The sequence below is a fragment of the Saccoglossus kowalevskii genome, chromosome 10 (genome assembly GCF_978046115.1).
Source record: "Saccoglossus kowalevskii chromosome 10, keSacKowa6.1, whole genome shotgun sequence".
Taxonomy (NCBI): domain Eukaryota; kingdom Metazoa; phylum Hemichordata; class Enteropneusta; family Harrimaniidae; genus Saccoglossus; species Saccoglossus kowalevskii.
In genome coordinates this window covers 16606953-16625246 of record NC_140650.1, presented here as the reverse complement: position 1 = coordinate 16625246, position 18294 = coordinate 16606953, and the positions used below count along the sequence as shown (strand labels likewise).

General features: G+C 36.4%; 2 protein-coding genes across 2 annotated transcripts in view; both read right to left on the bottom strand.

The window, feature by feature from the left end:
* Nucleotides 1-3744, bottom strand: part of LOC102805627 (anaphase-promoting complex subunit 4-like) — a 38533-nt gene extending 34789 nt beyond the window's left edge. The window contains exons 1-2 of the mRNA XM_085504728.1: nucleotides 3557-3744; nucleotides 671-804 (exon numbers count right to left, since the gene is read on the bottom strand). Coding sequence (XP_085360854.1) covers nucleotides 671-781 — 111 coding nt within the window. The 5' untranslated portion in view covers nucleotides 782-804; nucleotides 3557-3744. The remainder of the gene's footprint in view (nucleotides 1-670; nucleotides 805-3556) is intronic.
* A 5124-nt stretch (nucleotides 3745-8868) lies between these two features.
* On the bottom strand, nucleotides 8869-18070 carry LOC102805520 (zinc finger X-chromosomal protein-like). The gene is made up of 2 exons (XM_006811550.3): nucleotides 17935-18070; nucleotides 8869-10588 (listed from the first exon to the last, which is right to left on the bottom strand). Exons 1-2 carry the CDS (start codon nucleotides 17998-18000, stop codon nucleotides 8903-8905), a joined length of 1752 nt encoding a protein of 583 aa, XP_006811613.1. The 5' UTR covers nucleotides 18001-18070; the 3' UTR covers nucleotides 8869-8902.
* Between the last annotated feature and the right edge of the window lie 224 nt (nucleotides 18071-18294).

The following is an 18294-nucleotide window of genomic DNA, read 5'->3' as shown; positions in this document are numbered from 1 at the left end:
CTGTTTCTCAAAGATAACTGACCAGTTTCATTCAAATTTATGACAATTGAAATGATTCAGTTATTTTTAATCCAAAATTCAGATAAACGCATGTCTGATACAATGTATGTTTGATTGATCAGACTAGGCATGTCAGAGATATAGATCCAGCACAGCATTCTTTAAAAAAGACCATGAAAGCCATTTTGAATTTTTCTTAATTCGAAGTCTGACGCAAAATTACCACGACTGGTGTATTCTGATGCGTAATCATTGCTATTAATTATTCATGATATACACTTCCAAAAGAGGAAAATAAATGTGGGCTTGCACAGAAGATTCTATGTGTTAGGTCATGTGTGCGTTATAGTTGAGTAAAACAGGTCAGATCAAAAGCTGCTATTCTTATTGGTTGACAGATTACAATTTATTTATCATAATTAACTTAATTGACATTGAAAAAAAAAATATTATCACCACAAAAACTATATAGGGCGTGGCAGAACAGACCAATCGTGGAAATTTTGTGTCAATGCGAGAGATTCTATAAACTTGTTCTTTAAGGAATTATCATACAAAATAATATCAAAATTATTCATAAGTTCAGACTTTAATTAATTAAGGTGTTTGTACAAACTTGATAAATAAATTCGTTCCTATAACAGAATTAACATAAACACATCCATCTTACCTCTCCCTGAACATTAGCTAAAGCAATAAGATCCATACGGGGAGACCATACCATACGCACGACCTCCGCTGAGAGGTGCTTCTCCTCCAGTTGTCTGAATGCTTTCTGCATGCTACTCAGCTAACAGATATAACCTGTGAACAACAACAAAGATTGCTTATACATTCAAATTTAAACAAAAAGTTTATCTGATCCATACAACAAGGTACTGCTCTCTGCTCATTGATCATAGTGACAAATGTAATAACTAGGTCGTGCTATACACTGAATCTAATAAAATAGCTAGAGGGTGCCACAACAGAGAATACTGACAGGCAAAGATATACTACGGTAGTATATGTGCAGAAATTAACCAAATTTATACTGAAAACATTTTTAACACAATTACAAAAACAAGTTCTGAATTTGAGGTGTGTAAATATTAGACAAATTTTGCAAATGATTTGCTTTACTTTATGTGTTTTGGGACTTTCTAATGTACCCCTACTTCTAATCCTAATTCTAACTCGACTCCTATCATCTATTGCTCCCTCAAATTAATTGTATATCACTATATGCCCTTCATGACATGAGGTCACATATAGTTATCTAGAGGGGAAAATATAACAAAATGGGGCATTGGAGGGTTAAGTTTCGAGTTGAAGTAAGGGGTGGGGGTACATTGGAAAGTCTTTCCTGTTTTTTATATCGATTTTCTGATTTCTGTAGATTTTACGAGTTAGGTGTGGAATTGTGCTTTTTCACTAGTATACCAGCTAATGTCTATGTATTACCAAATTAGATATTTCAATTAAACACAAATGAATATAGCCATTTATAACTATCAGCTAGATCGAAGTAAAGTGTATAGTTAGAAAACTATTCATCCCCGGTGAGAACAAAATTATTTTTTCAGCATATATCCAGATATATAGCCATTTATAACTATCAGCTAGATCAAAGCATGGAAGGTAGTAACGGAAGGAGCCACGACGCCTATCAATTGGCCACTTAAGCCTCTTAACTGGTTTATTTTCTTTTGTTTCAACCCAAATTAATCCTGATAAGGACATTGTCTAGCTCATCTTTGATGTCGATGATAGTTTGCGATTGTTTACACAAGTAACGAGTTAGCGGAGTATGATAAAACCTCGCCGATTTTTAATGTGACCATAAAATATATGCGCATTTTTGAAACTACGGTCATCACACATACGCACTGGGTTTGTTTAGGTGCGAAAGGACAAAATACGTATTTCACGACCGGAAATTCAACAGATGAACGTTTGACTTCACAAACTTCACATGTTTTAATTATTAGCGACTGTAACTATAACAAGATTCCGAGTGCATACAACAACAATTCCTAAGGACTCCTACAAAATATTATCACAGAGAAAGTGTCTAGGCATGCTCTTCTTTTGATACTATCTTTTCTGTTGGTGTTCGCCGATGTCCGGTGGTCAACAATTTTGACAGTTTCAGGCGCCAAACCTACGCACTGACAATTGTACCATTGAATAATGCAATCTTCACAAGCAATCATTGATTAAGTCTCATTACCATTACAAATACAAAATTCACGATATTTCATCAGCTCTTCTTCAATCAATGTTATATCTGACAAATTTTTTATTAAAGTTCGCCAAGATCTCCGGAAACAACAGCATTCAAACTAGACGTTATTTTCAACATTCTACATGCGAGGTTCGACTATCGCTTCCGAACATGCTCCGAATATTATCAAATGCTCGAGACTAGCGTAACCCATTGTACGAAGGTGTTAAGAGCTAACAAGAACAATGTTTGTGAACAAACATTGACAAACGATCATGGGGTAAAGCTAAAACAATAGCGTCGTGGCTCCTTCCATTAGTACCTTCCATGATCGAAGTCAAGTGTATAGTTAGAAAACTATTCATCCCCGGACAGACCAAAATTATTTTTTCAGGATATATCCAGATATATAGCCATTTATAACTATCAGCTAGATCAAAGTCAAGTGTATAGTCATGTTACTGAAATGGCCATAAAAACACACCAATGAATAGTATGTTTTAGTCATTGCCATGAAAATAATATTTTTTATGAATTTGTTAAAATAAAGTACACCACAATGAACAGTATTTTTTTTGACATTACCATGAAAATAATATTTTTATGAATTTGGCTAAAAAAAGTACTAGTATGTTTTTTACAAAAAACGTTGCAGGTCTGACCCCATAGACGACTGGTTTCCTAACTATACACTGGACTTCGATCTAGCTGGTACTTATAAATGGATATATATCAAAGTGGTGTTAGATCTAGCTGGTAGTTATAAATGGATATATATCAAACTGGTGTTAGATATAGCTGATAGTTATAAATGACTATATATATGGATATATCTTGGAAAAATAATTTTGGTTTGCCTGAAAGAAATAATTTTGGTCTGACTCCAGATACTGTTTTCTAACTATACACTGGAAATATAGCTGGTAGTTATAAATGGATATATATCAAACTGGTGTTTGATCTAGCTGATAGTTATATATGGCATTATATCTCACTTAATTTAGATCTAGCTGATAGTTATACAACAGATGCATCTAACTGGCTAGAAATGTTTTATACTAGTAAACTAAAAATGTTAGGATCTATACATTTCTAACCTAGTAGCTGGCTAGAAGGCTAGCTAATAATTTATAAAGTAGCTAAAACACAATTCCGCACCTTAATGACAAGTACATTGTGATTGTACCTCTCTCAAGAAGTTGTGAGATGATGACGATACTCCCAACTGTAAATTGTTTCCAGTGCCGTTCAGTCCTGGTTCATGACAAGTCATATTCACTGTCAGTCCACCACAGTCTGTGGTCAGTCCCTCTAAATAAAGCGCACTAAAGTTATGCAGTTTATACTAACCTTTATTGGGGTATTCAATGAAATTGCGTTCTTTGATCTGATCCTCGTATCACGGACTATAGATATCGCTTGAAATCGCCGCAAGGTGCGTCTCACTCTACTTTGCTGTATTCGTATTCATTGGGTCCATACTTCAAATATCAGACCGCCACTTATTTGTACGCAACGCACGATATGGACATAGCCTCGGTTTCGTATTCGTATTTGTTTTCGAGGTCAGATTCAGTTATTTGGCTTCGGACCAGGCAGTAACAATTCCGCAATCGTTTCCAAATTTTTAGTTTTTGTCTGAAATCACGGTTTGTAAAATTATAGAAGGTGACAGGAATCTCGGCACTTAAAAATGTAAATACGAGCTCGTGTCGGAACATAAATATTGTCTGGGTATTTTATTTAATTGTGTTAAATTTGTTTTTAGTATAAATTTGGTTAATTGCTTCACATGTATAGCCACCAGTATATAGCGCCACCTAGTGGCAGCAGATTCTCAGTCTGCTTCAGTACTCCGTGTATTTCGTTTTCCCGACTGTCTTATATTTTTCACCCTCCCACCACTTCCCCATTTCCTTGTCATTTTATTTTCCCACACCCCTTTTTTGAATTGTAACACTTTTAACAGATTTGTGAATTTAGTAAGTTTCAGTAATTACTTACTGCCCTGTTGTAGTCTAGGGTACTTGTAAGCCTATGTTCAGGCCTAGTTTTGTATTAAAGTACCTCCTTTCTGCCTAACACTTTGTGCGTGTGTGTGATTCAGTTATCCATTTTTCTAGCATATTGTAGCAATTACTACCCTTATAAGAAAATATTTTTATTATCACAGTACAGATGATGATTAGAATAACTGCTATAGTCAGTTTTGGAGTAAACATGTTGACAATAATGTAATAAACTCGGCTTATTGTAATCGAAGAAGTGAAATGAAACGGGATAACAGACATAATGAAAATTAAACTGTAATCAGTGGAATGGTTTTTATACCACAATATTTACAAAACATTTGCCGAAAGAAAACAATATTTATCATACGTAAATAATTCTTTTTGCTAATGACAGGTGATCAGAAATCTGTAATCAGCGAAACAAGGGTCTTACACGTAAAATATTTGCAACTGTCGGGAGAAACTTAACCACTATATTCACCTTTCAGTAGTGTATATAACGACATAAAACATTTTCCATTTACGTTCGCGTTTTTTTAAACAGAAGAACTGAGTGAACTATCACAAAAAAATTAATATGCCACGGATGGGCCACTTTACATGTAAGTCGTCAAAAATGAAATAGATATTATATTGGAAATAATGTTATTTGATAAAAGTGGTCACATCGAATCAAACCAAACAGTAAATCGTGATTCGTTGGGTATGAAATATTAGAATTTGTTGAATATCTATGAACATTAGGAGTTTCGACGGATATTAGCTTAATGCGATCTCGGGATATAAAGTTGAACTCCAGTGAGTCTGCGAAATTATGATTTATCAAAATCAGATAAAAAAACGCAACAGCGCCAAAGACTACAAAACAAATCATCCAAAACAGCGTTAGTGGTACAATACACCATTTATATTAACAGAGCATTTCTGTGTCGTTAAATGACATATGTGTATGGCTGTGGAATTGTTCACCTGAAATATAGTATAATCTATCAAAAATACTATCTTCATTGATGGGCGACCAGACGGAATTAACAATATCGGCGCTTTGAACGAACTTTGTGTCACCCAATTACGTCAATAGAAGGCGCGATGCCGGCATTGTTCACGATGTACATGAGCATAAATAAACACTTCTGAAGACCAAACATAAAAGAGCATAGTAATGTTTAAAAAATGCATTTGGATACGATTAATAGCTGTATTTCCTTATCTGTCTCGAAAAGTCTATGGCTGATATCGAATCCACACTGCAATCATAACACGAAACTACTGTTATCTGAGCGCGGGGGTCAAACCGATTGTATCGTTGGTGGCGCTCTGACAAAACAACAGTTGTTCGAAATAAATTGTTTATCAAATTATATTGGTTATATCCTGGATACTGACTACCGTAAAAATAAATAAACAACGGGAAATTAGTCGTTATCAACGTCATATTGGTTACTGATTATTTGGCTAGATAAATCCTTAAATAAGGATATTGCAAACGGCAGCCCATATGGGACTAAAATGAATTTACTGTAAAGTACATGTACCATAGTACATGTATTTGATTATGTGGGATTGGATAAAATACGGTAAATGAACCTATTACATTGATTATCTCACAAATATATCTGAATTTGGTTGGTATATTGACTTTTGAAGAATTGTAGTATTGAATGGTATTCATTATTTTTATTTTTTTTTTGGCTATTTTTTCACAAATCATAAATCTGGGTTTATGAAGTATCGGTATATTTGGATTATGACCTGAAAAGAAATTTATATATTTTTGTACAATTGAAATATCACCCACTCATTGTTCTGGCTGTACATTTATTCCTGTAAATCCACACTTGACTCTTTGTCGTTATGCTAATTGTAAACTGGCCACACTTGCTAAGTGTAATTGCTACAAATAACTGTGGCAGATTTTATATTATTACTGGTATTATTGTAAATCAGATCTTGCCGAGGTGCATGTTGATGAAGTAATAAGAGTTCATTCACAACTATTAAACAATAATTAATAATATTAATAATTAAGAGTTTGTATAGCGCCTAATATCCATCACGATGATGCCCAATGACGCTGTCAGTTCACAGAAATGCTCGCTGAAACATATAAGTTTTGAGTTTAGATTTGAAAACTGACTGCAAAACGAATGTCTGTTGGTAACCGATTCCACAATGTGGAGAAACATGCGAGAATGAGCGATCGCCAAATGTCTTGAGTCTGGTTCTGGGCACTGTTAGTGTAGATGTATGACTTGAACGAAGAGTTCTACCAGGTTGACGGAGTTGAATCAAGTCTGATATGTAGGTTGGTGTTAATCCATGAAGTGCCTTGTATGCGAGTAGTAGAATCTTGAATTGAATTCCGTAAATAACTGGGAGCCAACGTAATTGATGTAGAACAGGGGTAATATGGTTGAACTTTGAAACAAGCAGCCTCTCTCATAAAACAATCCCCCATATTCATACAAATTCATTATTGGTTTATTATTTAATCATTAGTGCATGGCAAATATTAAATTAAATAATATTCTAGGAAAAATTATAACTTCAGAGCTTAGATGCTTGAAAAAAAGTTTATACTATAAACAAGGACTTTTCAGAGCTAAAAAAAACTTTTTGTAAAGTTTTTGTAATCCAACCTCAATCTTTTGACATTTTCCTCAAAGCAGCATTATTTTAAGAAGTTTTAATACAAAGTGAAAATGCAGGTTGATTAAAAACCAAGTGGCATCTATATTAAAATACCGTAAAATACTTTATTTTCGCTTGGAATTTATTTTCGCTATTTTCGCTGAAGGATGATTCTGTGAAAATAAAATCCAGCGAATATACTTTTTTTCCTATATTTCACATTCAACTCTTCAAAAATCAGTGAAAATAAATTTCATAAAGAACACCCAAAAAGCCTTTTCAGCGAAAATTAATTCCAGCGAAAATAAAGTATTCCACAGTATTAGAGAAAGGAAAGGCCATGGAAAACTGTCTATGTTTATCAACCATCTTTATTTTCCCTTGAAAATACAAAAACAAATTTGTAAACAGATAAACTTACATGATCTCAAAAAAAAAAATTACTTCAATAATTTATTCATCTTATCTTACCTTTAACAAGCAGCCTATTGGCTGATATAGCTTTGCTGATTCAGATGCATAATGAGTAAGGATATCAGAGCAACCCGTCTAGTGAAGGAAATGACTGGCTGAGCAGTTTTTAAGAACAAGTAGAAAATAACATGTTTTTACCAAAAATTAGAAAGATATTCATTAAAATTAGACAATTAAAAAATCCTCACAAAATCTGATCGAGGTCAACCTGAGGTCAACACATACAATATGAAAAGAAATCTGGCTAGCAGTTTTCATTAAGAAGTCGAGAATACCCTTTTTTAACAAAAGTGACAGTAATATTAGAGAAAAAATTGAAGGGATCATCACAAAATTAGACTCTGACTGAAGCTATATGAAATATCAAAGCACCATTTTCAAAAGCAAATTGAAAATAGGAATTTTTTTTACAAACAATGACAAAAATATTTAAGCTATAGTCATGAAATTAACATATCTAAGAGAGACACCCAAGTAGTTATGGTGAGTATGAAACCCATACATCTGACAATTTTGAAGAAAAATTTGAAAATGCAAAGTGGACTCCAATGGACAATCAGTACTATGAACAGCTCTGGGTGATTTTAATATTCCGTGCTGCAGAATTTTATGATTTTTGTTTTTAGCAAATTGTTAACAGGTGTTGACTATTTGAAGTCCTCATGTCAAATCAATATCAAAATATTACCCTTGTTTAAATGACAAAATCTTCACCCACAGGCAATTCATAATAATAATTGTAGAATAGAATCACTATTGTAATATTCATATCCAATTTGGAGCAGTGCAGTGAGCTATAAATCGCTGATAAACAATTTGACTAGAACTACATACATGGAAGTTGTTTACAACATTGCTACTTGAAAGGAAATGACCTTCATTCATCTTTCCATGGCAATCCACGATCCATGCATGTCATTCGAAACAGCATTCTGGCCAATAGCATTGCAGCAACTCATTTTAAAATTCTTGACAACCGAAATGTTGCTGTTAGTCACTAGTAAATATTCAGTCAGAAAATACACTTCCATACGTATTATGTGTGTCTTTGATTAAAAAACATGATCAGAAATGCTCAAAATCTGGCAAGAGTTGCTGACAACTGTAATGTTCAAAATTCTGAAATAAAAATATATGGTCACTAATTTCTCCACAAAAACACCTCGAAAATTAATCAAAAATGGCAGACAAATACCATCATTTCTCAAAATTTTGAATAGGTGAACCTATACTAAAAAAATTGTAGTGTTATGAGAGCTACATATGGCTGTCACAAAATATAGGAGAAATTTGAATATTACTACAAGTGGTCCATGGACTAATGTATTTACATGAATTGCTATAGTAAAATGTTCCAAAATGGTCACTTTTTAAATTATTTTGCATATGTTTTATTGAAAACACATCCCAAACACTTTAAATATGAAGTAATTTCATGTATGTGAATCATTACACAACAATTTTTGATCGATACTGTGATCAAATTTGTCTGTGTTTTTATGATTTCCACACAATGAGAGTGTCTTAATCTCTACTGAGCTTCCTATCTCATTGATATCGAATCATAAAGGTAATATTATTATAAAATGGCAGACTGCAGAGTGTCTGTGTATTGTACCGGTACATTGTTTTTTATATGGATCTTCTTGTGCTGTTGAAGACTGTCTCCCAACTTACACGAGTAGTCACACTCATCGCATTGCCATGGTTTCTCATCAGAATGAACCACAACAATGTGTCTCTTCATATGTTTCCTGGCTGTGAAATATTTAAAGCAAATTGGACATTGCTCTCTCTTCTCTGTATGAACTGCGCGATGCAACTGAAGTTGTCGTGCACCTCTAAACTGTTTGCCGCAAATCTCGCACAAAAACGATGGCAATATGTGCTGGGATTTGACATGTAGTTTTAAGTTCACCTGATGCTTGAAAGCTTTGTTGCAGTATTTACAATGTACAAGTTCATCAAACTGATCATGTGCAGACGCCATATGATAACTGAGCTGGTAACTTGAAACTGAACTTTTCTGGCAAATAGGACAGCTCAGTAGACCTTCTTTTGTGTGCTGGCCTTTAATATGTTGTTTTAAATTAATTGCCGATGCAAAATGACCATCGCACAGTTCACATTTATATATCTTTCCATGTGTTTCTTCATGTTTTGCAAGCAACTTAGCAGTTACAAGTTTTTTATCACAGATACTACAGGTGTATTTCCTTTCTCCGTGAAGTAACTTGTGTTTATTCAAATCACTTCCAGAGTGGAAATTCTTCTCACATTCCTCGCATCTGTACTTCCTTTTCTGTTCTATCCCGTGCTCTTTCAACAAATGCGTTTGTAACGTATTGAAATAAAGGAAGTCTTTGTCACAAATTGTACACACTCTCAGTGGTATCTTTCTTGCGTGATTCTGCAGTTTGTGTTCTTGTAACTCCTGATGCATCAGCGGGCCCACACCACAATATCTGCACTTTCTTTTAGAGCAAGTATCCTCTGACTCATGGATTTTCCATGCTGCTAAAGTGGCAAACCACACGCCACATCTGTCACAAACAAATTCCTTTGAACTGTGGGATTCTCTGTACAACCTGCTCAGTCGCAAGATTTTTTCCTCAACTGTGAACTTTTGGAACTTCACACGTTTTGCCTTTGTTTGTCGATCACAATTATTACTGTCGCAGTTAATTGCATCTAGACCATCAACATTGCTAGCATTAAGTTTTTCATTTTCCATGGCCACAGAATCGTTGATTTCAAACATTTCTTCTACATGTAGTTCCTCTATTCCATCATTCCTATTTATACCTTCTATTTCAGACTCTTTTGTCTCCATGACAACATAGTGGCCTTCCTCATTCATGTTATTTGAGTAATCCTCTTCTTCCAGAGAGAATTTGTTTGGATCGTTTTCACACTTCACAACTACCAGGCTTGACCCTATCCCTTGTGATTCATTTCCATGGAAATTGAATTTTTGTTTTTTTACATCAGCCGTTTCCATACCTTGTTGATGTTCTGATATCTCTGTTGGATACAGCTCGGTTTTTGACTCGGGTATCATCGTAGGGTGTAGGACAGGATTTGAATCCAGATAGATATCACTTGACATTGCTGGAAATATTCCCACATCATGTGATCTGACTTTGAGTCCAGTTGTGTGATACTCTTTGACAAAATCCACACTTCCCCAGTATTCAGATGCTTTGCCGTTTTCTGCGACAATGATGAAAACATTTGCTCTGAATTTAGAAGTCAAATCCAATGCCTGAAACAAAATGAATACATGAATATATTAAACTTTAAGACAAACAGCATCAAGAGTTGAAAATAAATACGTTTTGAGTTAAGTCGTTACCTTAGAAACTTGCACACTCTGGTGTAAACACAACTAATTGTCTATTGAATACTTGAAGCATTCAAGAAACTAGTGGATGTGAGGATAGACACTTAACCTTTTCATAACCAGTTCTCTCTTGTTGTTAGTAGAATACGTTTAGATTACATCATTGTTAATGTCAAAGGTCACTTGATGTAACCCACAATGCTTTAGAGCACTTGTAATAAACATGGCGTTCTCCAAGTAACACTTACTGTGTGAATCTGAGTCATTTCTTAGTCTACCGTGCCTATCAGGCATAACATGGTGTCAGAAGTACAAGAAGCCAGCGACAAGTATTCATCTCAGCACTGACAGGATCTGAGAGTAGTGAAGCACCAGAACGTGACAGATTGATGAATGAAGTCGATCTTCCGTAGAGGTTTCTAGAATTCGCGCCATACCACGAGTCTGACAGGAAGTCGTCATATTTGAAACCAAGTCAAGCCGGACAGTCGGGAACACATGGACATCGATTTAACTTGATTCTAAGTGAGTACAAGTAGTACGATACTGAACATTATTGTTAACTGCAAGGCCAGTTAGTAAATCATTTTCCGACTGATAGATCAGCTTACGTGTTTACAAGCAGTCAATCTATTTATAAGCAATGGTGACATACCAGATACCAGCGCCACAGCCCATGAACGTAAAGGGTGATGTGTCAACTAATTGGAAGCACTTTAAATCGGCATGGGAATACTATGTTGTTGCCACAGAATTGGGAGATAAATCCAAACCAATACAGGCTGGTGCACTATGCAGTGTTATGGGTATGGATTGTGTCAAAATTATGAATAGTCTCACGACATTATCCAATGAAGATAAGAAAGATCCAACAAGAATTCTAAAAGAGTTAGGGGATCATTTCATGCCACAAGGACATTTATTGTTCGAGCGTGTGAAATTTGGATATGCAAACCAGACTGAACATGAAACAGTTGATCAGTATGTCATGCGGCTACGTCAACTATCAGAATCGTGTGAGTTTGATAACCTAAATGAAAGTTTGATAAGAGACAGACTAGTCATGGGTACCCACGATTCAAATACAAGAGACAGACTACTACGTGAACGTCCAGTCCCAGATTTGAAAAGGTGTATCAAAGCCATGAGAGCTAATGAACTGTCCAAAGTGCACAGAGAACAAATAAAAGGTGAAATGGGTGAAACACAAGACAACACAGTGCATGCAACACAAAAGAGCAAATCATGAATGTATAGCAAATCAGCTAATGTCAAGAAGCAAGGCAATATTGATAAATGCAGGTATTGCACTTTGAGCCATTTGAGAGATAAGACAAAATGTCCAGCGTTTGGGAAAACTTGCAACAAATGTGGCAAACTAAACCACTTCGCATCAGCTTGCAGGGGAAAACAGAAACCCAGTAAGAAATTTGTACATCACACAGCAGTTCCTGATAGTCAAGATGAAGAATCTGACAATTCTGTATTCACATTTCATCGTATAGGTACAGTGAATAGCAAAGTGAACAATACAGCATTTATGATTCCTATGACATTTCATACAGATTATCCTTGCAAAATGTCTGTACAATTAGATTCAGGTGCAACTTGCAGCGCCATGTCACATTCAGATTTATTAGGTATTGTGCAAGTTGGGAGTGTAAAATTAGATCCTCCTAAAGGTAAAATTAAGCTTCATGATGGTAGAATTGTAAATCCATTGGGTACATACACACTAACCGTCAGCCAGGGGAATAGCCCTAAATGTAACATACAGTTTGATATACTTGAGAATACATCATGGCCCATCATAGATGGAAGTACATGCATTGAGAAGGGTTGGTTATCACTTGGTGTAAACAAATCAATAAATATGGTGCAGAGTAAGCATTATGAGCCAATTTCAATGGAGAAAATATTAAGCGATTACAGTGATGTTTTCACTGGATTGGGGTGCTTACAGGGTGAATACAGTATAGAGATTGACCCAACAGTCAAACCAGTACAGCATGTACCACGACGTGTACCAGTTCCGCTAAAGGGTAAATTGAAAGCAAAAATTGATGATATGGAAAGGCAAGGCATCATCGGATCAGTAGCCTTGTAGCAGTGCAGAAAACTGACAAGCTGAGGGTGTGCTTAACCCAAGGGACTTAAACAAAGCTATAAAGAGAGCAAAATATCAATTGCCAACAGTAGATGAGTTGCAACCCAAACTAACAAATGCAAAGATTTTCACAGTGTTAGATGCTAAGGATGGGTTCTTCCAAGTCAAATTGGACGAAGAGAGCTCACATCTCACCACATTTTGGACACCATTTGGCAGATATCGCTATCTAAGGTTGCCTCAGGGAATTAGCAGTACCGGTACCCCTGAAGAATATCAACGGCGTCAGAATGAGGTTCTTGCAGGACTTGAAGGTACTGAAGCTATAGTAGATGATATTCTGTGTTTTGATTGTGGAGAAACCATGGATGAAGCACTAGAAGACCATGACAAGAATTTGATACAATTGCTTGAGCGAGCACGAGAAGTAAATCTGAAGCTGAATAAAAAGAAATTCAGGCTGAGAAGAGAACAAACTACATATATGGGACAACTTGTTACGAGTGAAGGGTTGAAACCTGATCCACAAAAGGTTTCTGCCATTGTCAATATGCCCACACCGACTGACAAGAAAGGAGTTCAGCGCATGTTGGGTTGTGTTAACTATATATCAAGATTTTTACCAAAGCTGTCAGAGATATGTGAACCACTTCGCAAAGTGATAGAGCACAATGTTGAGTTTGTCTGGGAAAGTCAACAAGTGAAAGCATTTTCTGACATAAAGAAGCTCATTAGTTCTGCACCAGTATTATGATGTGAACAGAGAGGTCACAATACAGTGTGATGCGTCTCAATCTGGATTAGGAGCCACTCTAATGCAAAATGGGCAGCCAGTTGCGTTTGCCTCCAGAGCATTATCACAAACTGAACAAAATTATGCGCAGATTGAGAAGGAGTGCTTGGCAATAGTCTTTGCTTGCTGCAGATTCAACCAATACTTGCATGGTCGTGATAAAATCACTGTAGAATCAGACCATAAACCGTTGGTTCCGATCTTCCACAAATCATTACATTCAGCGCCAAAACGTTTGCAAAGAATGTTGCTTCGTTTGCAAAAGTACAACTTGCAAATTGAATACTTACCAGGATCCAAGATGTACATCGCTGATATGTTAAGCAGAGCGTATGAGCAGACAGCAGGACTACAAGAAGACAATACTCCAGAATACCAAATATTTCAACTCGCACAAGAGCAGAGCTTATTTCAAGAAATCGCTGATATCAAACAGGTAGAATATATGCGCTTATCTGAGGGAACTCACGAACAAGTCAAATCCTGTACATCAGCTGATGCCTCATTACAAACGCTCATGAATACAGTCATGACCGGATGGCCAGATTCACACGAGGAAATCCCAGTTTGTATCTGTGAATACTGGAACTTTAGGGATGAACTAACTGCTCAGGATGGTGTTCTATACAAGGGTATGAATGTCATAATACCGGTACCATTTTCAATGCGTCCACAGATGATCGCAAGAGCACATACAAGTCATTTAGGACCAGATGCTTGTGTTCGAAGAGCACGTGATGTCCTATTTTGGCCAGGCATGATAGGGGAAATCACAGAGAAAGTAAAGTCGTGTAGTACTTGTAATGACTTTTTGGCCAAACAACAGAAAGAGCCATTAATGACCCACAGCATTCCGAATACACCTTGGTCCAAAGTTGGACAAGATTTATTCATGATTTACAGAGAAAACTACTTGGTTACTGTAGATTACTATAGTGACTATTTTGAGATAGATCACCTTGAAGACACCACGTCATCAACAATTATCGATGCGACAAAGTCTCATTTCGCATGACACGGAATCGCTGACATGATGACAGATAATGATCCGCAGTATACCAGCGATGAATCCCCTGCTTTCGTACATAAATGGTAATTCAAACACACAACCAATTCTCCACTGCACAGCCAAAGTAACAGCAAAGCTGAGTCCGCAGTCAAAATTGCAAAGAAGCTAATCAAAAAAGCTAAACGAAACAACAGAGATATACAATTAGCTTTACTCGAATGGAGAAATACCCTCGATGTGAATGGTTCAAGCCCAGTACAGAAACTAATGTCCAGAAGAACTAGAACCAGAATTCCTACAGCTTTACTTAAACCACAAATAGTAGACGGGGTTCCAGAAAATATCAAAATCAAAAGGCAAAAGTCAAAGGCAGTTTATGACACAAACACGCTAAACCTTTACCAGCGTTAGTTATAGGCGACTCAATAAGATTACAACCACTGAGGTCTAAACAGCCATGGAAACAAGGCTCATGTGTGGCAAAGGTTGGTCCACGTTCCTACTTAATTGAATCAGAAGATGGTCAGTTGTATAGAAGAAACCGGAAATTCATACGCTTAGATCAGAGTGACAAGAAACCACCACTACAAAGTGAGATTTCACCTGAGCCAGTACAAATAGAGCCACCTTCAGTGTCAGTCATCGATCCAAACAATCCGTCACAGCAAACAGAATCTACAACTATACAATGCTCACCAGTTAAACAAACAACTACACGTAGTGGGAGACAAAGTAAGATCGTTACAAAGATTACGTCATGAACATGTAGCTAGTTAGTGAGCTGGTACAGACACACTTGGGTAAGAATAATTCCCAGTCTGACCAGTATATGGATTTTTTAAGGGGCAGTCCACCCCTTATCCATTTTAAGTAGATTAGTCAGGTCAGTTATGTTTATCAATTTGAGAAATCAAGTTTTTTCATTGTTGTAAAGGGAGATGTTCGTAGGATACTTTTAGATTACATCATTGTTAATGTCAAAGGTCACTTGATGTAACCCACAATGCTTTAGGGCACTTGTAATAAACATGGCGTTCTCCAAGTAACACTTACTGTGTGAATCTGAGTCATTTCTTAGTTTACCGTGCCTATCAGGCATAACACTTGTCATCACAAATTCACAAAATAGTCCCGTTTATAGTCTGCACTTTCCTTCAGAAAATTAGAACAAAAATAGCCAAATTTGTTCAGAAAAACTGAAAATTGACTACAATTTTGTCTGTTGGCTCCAAAATTAGGGTTCATATCCAGAAATATTGAAAAATATAAAGAAAAAAAGTGCAGCAAAATGTAGGCGACAAAGTCTGGTGGTGAAAAGATTAAGTGTCAAGAATCTAACTATCCAAACATAGACGGTGCTGAAACAAATCAACCATTTCTATACAAAACAATCAAATAACAACAGACAGGAAGTCTGCAATTATTGTCTTGTTTTGCGTCTATTTTGAGCGGAAAAATGCAAAAACACGTATTTTCAGGGAATACTGTACGCATCTGTATATTCTCTGATATTGAGAAACAGCAGAAAGTTCCATGAAATGTTACAATTCGAACTAACCTAAAATGAAATCAAGTCACCTCGACCCCTATCCTGTTCGACCCTAGACACTTCGACCCCAAGTTAGACACCTCGACCCCTAGTCACTTTGACCCCCGGAGTTATACACTGTGTGTCACTTCGACCCGAGAATTATGCAACACTGTACGACAATATCACACTTTCCCTGAGTGTGTCGGCCACACGGTGACTAGTTAATGTTCGTTGCTTGTCGATTTTTGTTCATTCTATCGCACGCAGCTGCAAAATGACGCCATCTTGGACTGAACCATTGTACTTGATCGTCGACACCCTATTATCCTGCTAATGAGGTGTTGCCGACGCACATATTTTTTTACTAAGTAATACTTCAATGAGGTGATGCCAAAACCAGTTGTTACTAATAATGACACTTAATAAAAGGTGTGATAAAAGTAATTATTAAAACGAAAGTCTTAACAAGTTATTTTATTTTGTAGGCATTCAAGCTTATATTTATAAAGATCTTTGTTAAAACATTTGGAGAGACCTGTGTTATGTCTGCTTGTCGATTTCCCATGTTTATTTCACAGGCAGGCAACCTCAGAATTGACAGTATACAGCATTAAAGTGGATTAAAGAGTGTGTACCCTTCATTCAAGATCAGTAATTGAGTATTTGTATAGTTTAAAATAAAACAAATATACATTTAGAATTGTTTCATACTATTTATATGAATATAATTTTTGTAGAGATTTGTGTTTTTTAGTTTTGTACTATAAACTCAACTGCTGAGTAAGCAGTGTGTTTGGTTGGTATGGTATATCTTATTTTGGAGGATGTTGTGGCCCTGAAAAGGGCCGTTTTGTTTGTGTACTAAGTACAAGTATTTAAGACTTGGGTCCATAAATCTTGCTGCATTCCACCAGGAGTCTGGTGCTTGACATCTCACGGCGGTCATACTTTCCCCAGGCAATACCTCATTTGCGGGATAATAGGGTGTCGCCGATCAAGTACAATGGTTCAGCCCAAGATGGCGTCATTTTGCAGTTGCGTGCGATAGAATGAACAGAAATCAACAAGCAACGAACATTAACTAGTAAGTGAAATGAAATCGGTGGCCCACACACTCAGTGAAAGTATGATATTGTCGTACAGTGTTCTTGGATCGGAGTGACGCACAGTGTGTAACTCCGGGGGTCAAAGTGACTAGGGGGCAAGGGGTCGAGGTGTCTAACTTGGGGTCGAGGTGTCCAGGGTCGAACAGGATAGGGGTCGAGGTGACTAGAAATCCCTAAAATATATAATGTATGTATAATCACCGTCCCTCAACACCTGAGGGACGGTGGTATAATCACAGGCGCTTGGAACGTTTCTTGGATAATAAAAAATGACCTAAAGTGGGATCGGCATAGTCAGTCAGTCGCCGGTACATATATGAGTGGTAGGTATATGAGTGGTAGGGAAATTTACCGGCGACTGATTAACTATGCCGATCCCACTTTAGGTCATTTTTTTATTATCCAAGAAACGTTCCGAGCGACTTTGGGTAACACTATAATCAATGTCATTTCCAATTCCGGATGACCTTTGTTGTATATACGCCAATCTACGACTCGTTATCGGCGTCGAGTGTTGCGTTTCCCGTGTCAACTTCCATCCAAAAATAATTCCTCATGAAATTCATACCAAATAGAGTTCAATAACAACAGACCTGTCGAATCGATCGAATGAGAAAGCTCTGACAGTCTCCGATTTGTCAGAGCCAATTTGTATGTTTACACTGCGTTTAACCGTATGGAAATAACGTTTACTGGTATTTTCTGCGATGATGTGATTTTACCTTTTGAAATAAAGCCCTCTTTTCGGTCAAAAAATCAGGTTCATCGCAGGAGCTGAATGGCTCCATATTCTGCACATTCGTTATTCTTCGACGGCTCAAATATTAGGCTTACCCTCTGACCCGAACCCGCCAAATACAGTGTGACTTCTGGATGCGGATTCGAATTCAGGCTTAATGTTTATTTGTAGATTCGAGCCTACCTATGATTCAATAAATTTCATGTATAATGGGAATATTTAACACTAAATCAAATATTTCATATATTGTTTATGTTGGATAACATGTTAGTTCATAATAATGATAAAAGACTTGCAGTTTAATTTGAAATATGAGAGTGAATCTCAATTCTGACAACAAATT

Bases quoted from the DNA above. Each gene is read 5' to 3' on its own strand.
- LOC102805520 (XM_006811550.3), bottom strand. From the start codon at position 18,000: ATGGAGCCATTCAGCTCCTGCGATGAACCTGATTTTTTGACCGAAAAG. The intron at 10,589-17,934 runs GTAAAATCACAT...ATTTTGTTTCAG, and splicing joins AGAGGGCTTTATTTCAAAAG to GCATTGGATTTGACTTCTAA.